The 10,457-nt window shown below is 41.8% G+C and overlaps 1 protein-coding gene across 1 annotated transcript; it reads right to left on the bottom strand.

The window, feature by feature from the left end:
* Window positions 1-3,397: 3,397 nt before the first annotated feature.
* LOC147419275 (protein CHUP1, chloroplastic-like) lies at window positions 3,398-9,874 on the bottom strand. Its single transcript, XM_086505293.1, has 10 exons — window positions 9,563-9,874; window positions 9,201-9,411; window positions 8,313-8,389; window positions 6,948-7,805; window positions 5,376-6,773; window positions 5,143-5,274; window positions 4,737-4,918; window positions 4,534-4,645; window positions 4,297-4,446; window positions 3,398-3,913 (listed from the first exon to the last, which is right to left on the bottom strand). The coding sequence occupies exons 2-10, from the start codon at window positions 9,298-9,300 to the stop codon at window positions 3,830-3,832; spliced, it is 3,093 nt and encodes a 1,030-aa protein (XP_086361419.1). The 5' UTR covers window positions 9,301-9,411; window positions 9,563-9,874; the 3' UTR covers window positions 3,398-3,829.
* Between the last annotated feature and the right edge of the window lie 583 nt (window positions 9,875-10,457).

Here is a 10,457-nt window from a genome sequence, read left to right as displayed (position 1 = left end):
AGCGAAACCTCTGTAGAATTCCTTACTAGATACTAGATCACGAGGTGCCTTCCAGGCAAGGTATTTACAAACTATAGTGGGACAGTTAGAGCTTTTGTCCAGCCCGACAACAAACCATTTATCAGAGATTTTTTGAAAATCAAGAGTAAGCTAAGAAGTAAGCCAAGAATCATCAGATGATAACCATTTACTAGGTAGTTGTGATACTTTACGAAGGAAGCATTCCTTCACAACTTCCCTTAAGTCCGGTAGGATTTTCATCTCCAGCGGTGGGTAGCAAGAAAAAGAGCCGCTTATGGATTGGCAGGTCGTATAATGGCCAATAAGGAATGGCAGATGGATGTGAACTCTTGGGCGGATAGAATAGTAGCATAGGGAGATGGAGATGGGATGGCTACGACATGAGTGACAGTGTCTCCATGGATCGTGGCACATTGTCAAAATGCAAAGTCAACCTAAGCTCACTTAGAAGTCGTTGTTGTGGAAACACACATGATTGAAACACATTGCACTCTTGCTCCATGTTGATGCAATGTTGTAGTAGACTTTCACACTCCATCACCAAGCTACTACAACCAGCAAGACAATCAACGACTGTATCGACAACCCTCATGAATGTCCCTAAAAGCCACATAAAGAAGTACACATACATCATTAGAGATTGCATCTACAACTATAATTTGTAGCTTGAATTGCTTCATGATTTACCAAGCCAAGAACTTGCTCTTCTCCACACCGGGCTGAAAGGGTGATACACACCGGGCCGAAAGGGTGATACACAATGGATGAGATTCCATAGCACCTCTTGAAATGGTTCCCAAATCATATCATTATCGGTATAATAACCAACATTGTCCCGGTTGCAACATCTCTGACACGACGATCATAGAATAATACCACTAGGAGCTCGTCACAATTGCGTATAAACATGGCTACCACCAAAGTCTCAACTTGCAATATGGTTTAGGGTTACAATGAAAACAAGAATGTGTCTGACAATCTCTTCACCAGCGAAGCAACTGACACAATGAGAGGAGCTTATGTGACGTGCCGCAAGGAGAGTTCCAACTGGAAGAACTCCCAGCAATAAACAGCACAAAAGAAACAGACGTTTCTTAAGAGGCAAGTGGGATTTCGAGATTGCAGTAAGAGCCTTTCTTCGCCATTGATCAAATTTGTGTAAAGACCAAAGCGCATTATAGTGATCAATCAACCAAGAATCCTTCATAAGACAAGCATAGATATGGCGAGCAGAAATCGCATCAAAAGGAGTGCCCCATAAATTCCAATCTTGCATACGGCATCCACTACCAACGACGGAATGAGGAGGAAAACAACCAACATATGTTGAAGCATGCTCCAAATCTGGTGATAATGCAGGCCCAACCCAAAGCATGCTGCAGCCCGAGAAAAAGTAAGCAAATTCCTAGATGAATCCACCACATCATCTACTAAGAGTCTCTCCTTACACAACCGTGGCATACCTAGTGTGCATAATTGATACATCAAACCATTTAATCTAGAGACCAAAGTTGTCATTTCAAGCTATGGAATGTATGCACGTTATCCAAGCTTAAAAAAGAATTTTCTTGTCATTCTTGTTTGACTTTTAAGTTTTCAAAGAGCTCTCTTCATAAACCTTGTAGTTCATATCTTGAGAAGCAATCAAGCCCCCCCTAAACTTCCTCATTAAGATGGGAGACAGTTATCTTCACTTGTATTTTCAACGCCACTTTGGTTACCCTCAATGCTCGTGCGATTTCTCCGCCTCATGTGGATTAACCAAGAGCATGATTCTCAACAATCCAATGTTGTATTAGTTTGCTTTCAAGCTTGTAACTCTTGCAAAAGTTATCTCTATCCTATCTAACCATGATACTACGTGGATAGAGTATGGAACGATAAATCAACTCAATCAACCTCTATGGGCAACACTAGTCTCTACCAAAGAAAACATGTTATGATTCACTCAAATTATTTGCGAATTCTTAGCATTCTTAGCATGCTGTATGTGTTCCTAATCAAAAGGTATTCCTAATCCGACCATGATACTACATGGATAGAGTATGGAACTATAAATCAACTCCCATGGGCAACCCTAGTCTCTACCAAAGAAAACCTGTTAGGATTCACTCAAATCATTAGCGGATTTTTTAGCATGCTACATGTGTTCCTATTAAAAGGCATTCATAAAGCTTTCAAAAAAAATGAAATTTATTCCTAATTCAAAGATTCCCTCAACAACAACAAAAACAATGCGCTAGTCTATAGCATGCAACAATGGGCGCAATGACAAAGCACGTAGATTTGCAACATGATTGGTTGAACGTGAGGACGGATGCAACTTTACGAGAGAAATGAAATGAAATGTTATATTAACGTCTTCAAAAGGCCAGAATGACCTATGAGACCAAACTGATACAAAAGTGGTGAATCTGTTACAATGTTTGGGTACCTTAGTACTAAAGTACCAAGTGTAAAAAGTGTGAGTGTGAAAATAAATGTGAAAAACTAAATACAAAGTATTAAATAAACTTCTTAGGAGCATTCTGGGTGTCTGCCTAGAGAGAGAGAGAGAGAGAGAGAGAGAGAGAGAGAGAGAGAGAGAGGACACCTTAAAGAGAAGAAAACGTTAAAAGGAAAACGAAGTAGAAGAGACAAGACCAATGGAAAGTTGATCACCTCTTTATATGGACACAAAAGGTCTTTTGACTAGACACAAAAAGTCTCGACTTTCCACCTTCGTATGTCTTTTGAATTTTCCACCTTCGTACATGCAATTCACAATGTTATCTTATAGATTGAAAACAAGGTGAAAAGTCACCATGGCCTACGTAAAAGGATGAGAGAGTGTGAGATCCACTTCTCAATGCCCCTCTTATCTAAAGAGGAAAAGAGATGCCAACTATATTAGATAATGCCAATCTTACAAGAAATCAACAAGTGACTGCTCATGTGAGCCAATGATTACATACTAAAATTCCCATTCACAATTGCGTTATGCACATTGCCAATGCAACTCGGATGAATGCCACAAACAATCTTCAGCAAAGTGCCTTTTGTAATCATATTTCGTTTTGTAACGCAGTGCCAAGAGATTCAAAATGTTTTGAACAATCTAAAAAATGAGTCCCACAACTCTATAGGAGTTCATCATATTACAAGATAACACTGGCAATGTGTGTTGAGAGTCCATGAAAAACCGCAGATATTTACACAAGCAGTAAGTAATGCTCCACATGAAGGGAGTCGAATTGTAGCCAATGTGATCATAAAGTAGTGAACATGCAAGCTTCAATTGAGCTATTTGCATGTTTCAACAGTCACAAGATAAGCATTTGGTACAAATTGTGGCCTTGGACTTTACTATCCATTAAAGTAAAATGAAAAATTCACCTTTGCTAGAGCAAAGTACTCTTAATCAAGATATTATATAAAATGTGTACATCTTACTAAATTCAAAATTTCACAAAATAAGGTTTTCTAGTATCGTCTCGGGCTTAGAAAAGCTTGGCATAAGCACATTTCTAAACCCAACGTGGAAATTGATGTAGTACTGAAAAGACTTCCACTTCAACCTCCAAAGGCAGCATGTTTGCTTTCTATGGAAACAAGATATTTTGCATGATATCTTCCTTTAACTGTGTACAAAGTATGCCAAAGGCATGGAAAAGTTCTACCCTCTACAGCTCCGGCACATCTACAACACCTCAAATCTCTCTACTGCACCTGATTTTGCCAACACTAAGTAGTTTGCTTACTGTACAAGATTCTCAAGTATGAACAATGGGCCGGCTGCCTTCTAGCTTGCCTCTGTTTCATGGCAAGCTCAATCCCCTGTGGTTTGAGCACGCACACGATCCCTGAGCTCCTCGAATGCACACATACTCTCTGCATCAAATCCTCCAGCAAACTAGAAATACAAAGCAGTCAATACTGTTGATCTTGAATCCAGTAGCCAACCTTTATTTTGTGTGTACGTGCGTGCGTGTGCAAGCCCATGCACATGCATGCGCATGTGCATGTGCATGCCAGGAAGCAAGCGCAAATGCATGATATTCGATTGTATAGACGTGTGTGTCACTAGCACAAGCACATCACATGCGCACACAGACACAGACAGACAGAAGCAAGCAAACACATAGCATTATCTACATACAGATAGATAAAAACCGATTGCTTATTACATGAAGAAGCATGATGAAGCAGAAAAGGAATCATGCAAATGACATCCATGAGTTCCCATAACCTCTGCATAAATTTTCACAAATACTTATGTTTTAGAGGGGCACCAACCTGATGAACGCGAAATGCGAATCTCACTCCTTGAAGAAGCAAAAATTCTCTTTGTGGTTCCTTAACAGAAGAAACCACTTCTGTAGAGTCGAGCTCTAATGCCACACGCTTCATGTATTTCCTAGCTAGTTGAACTGTTGCAAGTTTGATCTGCAACAAAAACTTCTAACCTTAGCTAAAACTGCCCCTTGCCAAAACTGGGCAACATTTGCTTAATCGACAAACAAGAGCACAAACCTTGCCAACAAGTCCTGAATCAAGCATCCACTGAGTTGGAACATTGTACTCCTTGTATCTAGCAATAGCCATGTCTCGACTTCGTAAAAGAGCAAACACACTTAGCTCCACCCTGTAGCATCAGAATAAATTCAGTTTGTTCAATCAGCAGCCCAAAATTTAGCCTTTCCTGATGTGCATATGTGCAAGATGAGAAAGCTTACTTCTCAAGCAAGGATAGCATCTTCTTCAACGACAGCTCGCATGACAATCCTGGATCATCTTCAAAGGAGCTGACTTCAGTTTCTAGCTTTTTCAAATCTTGATACTCAAATGCTGCTTCTCTCAACGCATCTGCTTTGCTCTCAGGCCAATCAAAGTGTTTCAGCACTGCACGCTCATCCACCTGCCACCAAAAGTAAAAGCATCGGCAAACTGCATCTCTCTCTAGATGCCTTTTGAGTCAAAAATATTGTGTGACCCATGTTCATGTGTGTACATGCAAACTTGTCCCTCAGATATGGATTGGGGACTCGTTTTACACAATCATGGGCATCTGCCCGCATGAGCGTGCATGCTTGAACCCATGTGGACGTGCACGTGTCTGTACATATTCACGCAAATCCTCACCAGGAAAGACAACTCTTCATCCAGCCAGGCCACAAATGCAATCACATCCTCTATGTCAGTGTATGCAGCCTCTCGAACTTCTGTAGCAAGTGATTGAACAAAGTCACCTTGCGTCTCAACGTCTGCCTTGACCTGATTAATCCACATTTTTAGCACTATCAGAAACCGCTTTCAAAATAAATCCCTAGTATAATTACAGCATCAGAGAAAAAATAACATAATGTTGTGCATACCGCCAACAAAAATGCAGACCGGTTCTCTATTTCACCAATCATGTTGTTGCGAGCATCCGAGGCATTCACATCAGATGCTCCAAGGGATGTATCTTTTTTAGCTTCCCGTCTCATCAGGGACTGGTAGAATTCTACAACTTCTGGAGCTCTTTGAACTTGCTCCTTTCCTGTGCCTTGCACCTTCAAACTTCCAGGCAGAGGAGGCGGCAGTGGAGCACCAGGAGCCCTTGGCGGTGGGGGTGGGGGTGGGGGTGGGGGCAATGGCGGGCCTGCAGACACCCCTCCTAAAGAGGCCTGAGTGCTAATGGTGGAGGAACCATTTATAGATGATTTGGGTGCTGGCTTTGGTACCCTTGGAGCCCTTTTCTGCACCTCTGAGAGCTTCATTTTATTTACCACCGTACGCACAGGATTATGCTCAGTTGCTGAAATAGTCTCTCTTCCAGCTTGAACAAGCATGTGAGGATTGAGCTTCCCAGGTGCAGCTTTTTCTCTCTTTGTTGCTGGAGCTCCTACTGGCTTGAGCTTTTCCACAAGCTTTTCGACTCTGGCTTTTTCAGCTTTGTCTTTCAAAGCTGTCTCTCTTGCAATTGCCAGCTTATGCCTCTCCTTGAATGCTGGGTACTTTTCATCTAAAACACCAGACACGGACTTTGACATGAGGTCAAAAGAGGCCGCAACATTACTGGAAACATCATGTACACCACTGCTTGACCTTGATCGAGTTAGTCGCGGCTCCCCAAGTGGTTCACTAGAGTCGGTCGATGTAGAGCTTAGAGCAACCTCAAACTCATTTGTGCCAAAAGTGGTTATTGCCACAGAGTCGCTGCTGTTCCGAAGCATGAGAGTCTCTAATGACCCCTTCGACCGTGTGCGTCGGTGACCAGGGGCTGGAGAGCTCCTCAAATCTGAAGAGGAAGAGGCAGGAGAGATCTGATTTTCTTCTTTGCTTCTACCCCATTTTTTTAGCTTCTTGAAAAGGCCTAATTTCTTGGTGCTTGAATGGCCTGTCCAATTCCCATCAAGTGAAGAATCTTCTAAATCCCCTTCAGAAGGAGTAGATGGAAAGGAGGATATGCTGTCATAGTCCTGTTCACTATGTTCTCTAGATTTAGTAGCCAAAAGATCCGGACCAGCGTACTCCATCATTAGCTGCTTTGCCTTCTCCTGTGATTTGGGACTTAAGCTCTTTCCTAAGTCAAGAGCCGTGGTCTTTCCAGGTGGTGCCTTGAAGTTTCTTAGTTCATATCTTAAGCAAGCATTGACCCATCTCAGATACACCAGCTCTTCAACCTCACTAAATCTATTCATTTGCAAGCCTTCAACTTGCTTGCTTAAATCTTCGTTTGCTTGCCTTAAAGTAGAGGCTTGGGCTTGCATTTCCGCAACCTTATCACTCTGCCATCAATCAAAATCCTGCTTAGCTTTTGTATAAATGATGCAAAACAGAAAAAAAATTAAAGAGCTATTGAATTTCGACACACTTTCAACAGCAGCAATGTCTGATTGTATGGATGAAATGAACTTAATACGAGTATGATATTATACTAAAAAAACGCATAAAAAGCTCACCTCAGTCCTATTTGAGAGCTCAGCGATCTTTGCCTCGGCCACATTGAGTTTAACAGTCAATTCTCGCTTCTGGTGTTGAAGATCTTTGATTGTCCTCCGTAGCTCCATCACCTCGACTTCAAGCTCTTTCAATGTTTGCAACTTCTGCTCCGTATTGAAGTCCCTTTTGGTAGCCTCTTGCTCTCTCTCTTGAAGGATGGCCACGTGCTGTTTTAGCATCAAAAGTTGTGCCTTTGTCTGACTTGTATCACTATGCAAAGTCTTCTGCAAGTCTTTAATTTTTGTGCGCGCAGCCTCAAGCTCCTTCGTCATACTGTTCTTGCCTTTAAGTTCCTCAGAGAGCACTTTTGCCTGCTCTTCTAGACAGGCTAGCTTGGAATGTAGCTTGTCAATTTCCACATTTTTTCGTCGCAACTGCTTTTCCAATTCAAGATGGTTCTTTTCCTGCTCTTTCAAACCATAATACTCGAGAAGCTCAGCTTCAAGCTTCATCTCCTTTCCTTGCAAGTCTTCAACAATAGCTTTGAGCTGTGCAAGCTCCGTAGAACTATCAGGTCCAAAACTTGCGCTTCTATTTGAATCCTCATTTGCAGGTTGAGGCCTTTGCTTAGAAGATGCCGTCAAGGCTTCAAATATCTCCAAAGCCTCATCATCTTCGGAGTTTGACTCATACCTTTTTGACTCGACACTATCGTCCGAATCATACTTCAATCTTGACTTCTCTGAATCAGAGGGAAAATTCATACCTCCATTGAATAAATCATCAAATTCCGGTAGAAGGAGCTGATCATTCTCTTGGTAACTCTTGCAACTTAGAGTAGGACTGCAGGCACTCACACACTTAACTTCTTCCTCCTCCTGGAAATTTGAAAAATTTCGCAATTGATCAATCTCTCCCCCACAAAAAACCCCATTCATCAATGAACAAAACCCCAAAATATAATGAATATGCTGGTCACAGACAAAGGACGGAACACCTTGATTGAGTTGAAATTGCTGAAAGCTAATTAGTAGAGATAAAAGATGGCACATGATAAAAAGCAAAGCTTTTAGTGGAAGTGAAATCAATTATGCTGGCAAACCCACGTGCAATGCTGGTCGAAGGTATTTGTAAAACACATTGTGGGTTGGGATTCAATTGCACAGATCATAAACTCGGTGTTTGTTGTAATTTTTCATGCCTATTTCTCTCGTGTGTTAATGCCAACAGTCCCACGTAGAAGTGGAGCTTTTGACTTCTATGCATGTTTGTAAGCAAAGGCAGCACACAAACTCAAAATAATTGTGCAACTATAGTTCCATGCAAGCCAATGCATGTATTGAACCAGACATCTCAACTTTTATGCATTTATAAATTGAGCAAACCTTCTCTTTCGAGTTTGCACATGCATCTGCATAAGTGTATATCTCCTTGCCATCACCGCTGTCTTCTTCTACCGGCTCTGCAATGAGACGAAGTCACAGCTCTTAAACCAAAGTGCACAAGTTCATATACTAGCCTATTTTAAAGCTTAATCATATATCTGCAGGACAGTGTCAGCCATGACGAAGCTGAGCACATCATAATTATATTAAACCTTGGTCCATTAGCTCCAAACCATACAACACAGAGGCTCTACCCAGGCGATGTTTGTAACATGTAGGTACGTGCACGTATCATGGCCACCCAATCCCAATATAAAGAGGGAAAGTTCATGGCCAGGAGAATTAAAGAATAACACATGTACAACCAAAGTCATATGTGCCTTTCTGCCACTATGCTAAAGTCCAATTCTGCTGTATTTTCCTCGATAGGATAACAAACAAGGCTCATAACCAATGAGAATCTGAAGAGTAGCTGAATATTTTAATTGATTTTCAACTTAATTACACAACCCATTCATATTTGGACATATCCTAACAGATGCCAACAGAAGACAAAAAATTCTGAATATTTGTCTTTGATTTTGGGGTAAGAGAAGTACGACCAATTCTCTTTATTTATTATCATCAGAGAAAAGCTAAATTTATCAAGGAGCCATCACAAATTAAACAAAAAGTGAGCCTAAAGTTGAGACTAGAGTTCTCACACAACCACTTCCCCTGCACCTCTTGACATGTGTTAATCAAAGACGCAAGTGGCATCACCTGGCACTAGTAATGCTATCACAGAGGTTGCAACTCCCCCATTTTTAAAGAGAAAACTATGTCACCCTTAAACAAGTTCCTATTACTACACCATTATTCTGTAGAAATTTGGTTAAATAGACTTACCTGCAGACCGATGATCCCGGCTATGATTGCCTTTTCGCTGCGCAAATGTGACCGCGACGAAAGAGAGTGCTACTGCAAGAACCACGCGGACAACAAACATGTAATCTCCTCAAGTTTGGATTCTGGGTTCCATAACGTTGCATTCTACTCATCCGCCCTTTGATGTGATGTTTGCAGGGAAATTAATAGAGTAGCCGCAATTTTCCAATTTCTGCGAGGAACCAAAGCACGATTTAGGAGCAAATGATAGAATCCAATCCTCTGCAAGCACACTAGAAATGATGGTATCTTTGAAAGTGAGTATCAAAATTGCATGTTGAGGTAGGACTCTCTCTCTCTCTCTCTCTCTCTCTCTCTTTTACATGATGGAGCAATGGCGAGATCCGAGTGAAAGAGCTGAGAGAAAAGGTTGATCGAAGAAGCGCAAATATCACGAGATCAAGGGGCCGCCTAAAGCTTTAAAAGGGGCTCACTCGGTATGTCAAGGGTCAACACACACAAATCACGGACGCGTGCGCGCATGCACAGAGAGACTCGAGAGCAAAGACGGCGATGATGAAATGTCATTGAAAGCGCGCGATGTCAAGAATGCGATGACAATGGACATTCTGCAGAAAAAGAACAGGGGAGGGCAAAAGCGCAGAGGTGTAGGTAGGGCCGGCCAAGTTATATTACAGGTCTCGCTTGTATGTAGTGCATGCCGGCGCGCGCGCGCGGTGTGTGTGTGAGAGCGAGAAGGGGGGTTCAATCCACCAATTACATTTCTTGAATAAAAATGAAGACCATTTTATTTTTTCCAACTCTTGGCAAAATATTGCCATAAATAAATATACTTTTACCAACTATTTGTAACTAGCGACCTTTTTGCATGTGAGATAATCTCAGCAAGCTTTTGCATGTGATATGCCATAAACATACAATTTACGATACCTTATTTAGCACCATCTTCAAAGCGGTGCATGTGGTTGCCTCTTTCAAATCTCGACCTCTCGTGAATTTTCTTTTTAGACCCTTTAGCGCACATCGCAATTGAGGCTCCCTTCAGCTACGTCCGGATCTATAAGCATGACAAACAACAGTGCTCACGATCTTGAAACAAGGTACAACCAGTGATAAAGGCGCATCGTGAAGGTGGGGGGTGGTGGAGGCACCCCATAGTGAAAAGGTTGCTAGCAATCCTTAACCAAACGTAACTTTCCTCATAGGTGTGGTCGAAAGTGGGTATGGAGCACTCTGAATGAAAACAGAGGGCCCTCC

This window comes from Adiantum capillus-veneris, chromosome 29 (assembly GCF_014529385.1).
Source record: "Adiantum capillus-veneris isolate H3 chromosome 29, ASM1452938v2, whole genome shotgun sequence".
Taxonomy (NCBI): domain Eukaryota; kingdom Viridiplantae; phylum Streptophyta; class Polypodiopsida; order Polypodiales; family Pteridaceae; genus Adiantum; species Adiantum capillus-veneris.
This window is presented reverse-complemented; position numbering and strand designations above follow the sequence as displayed.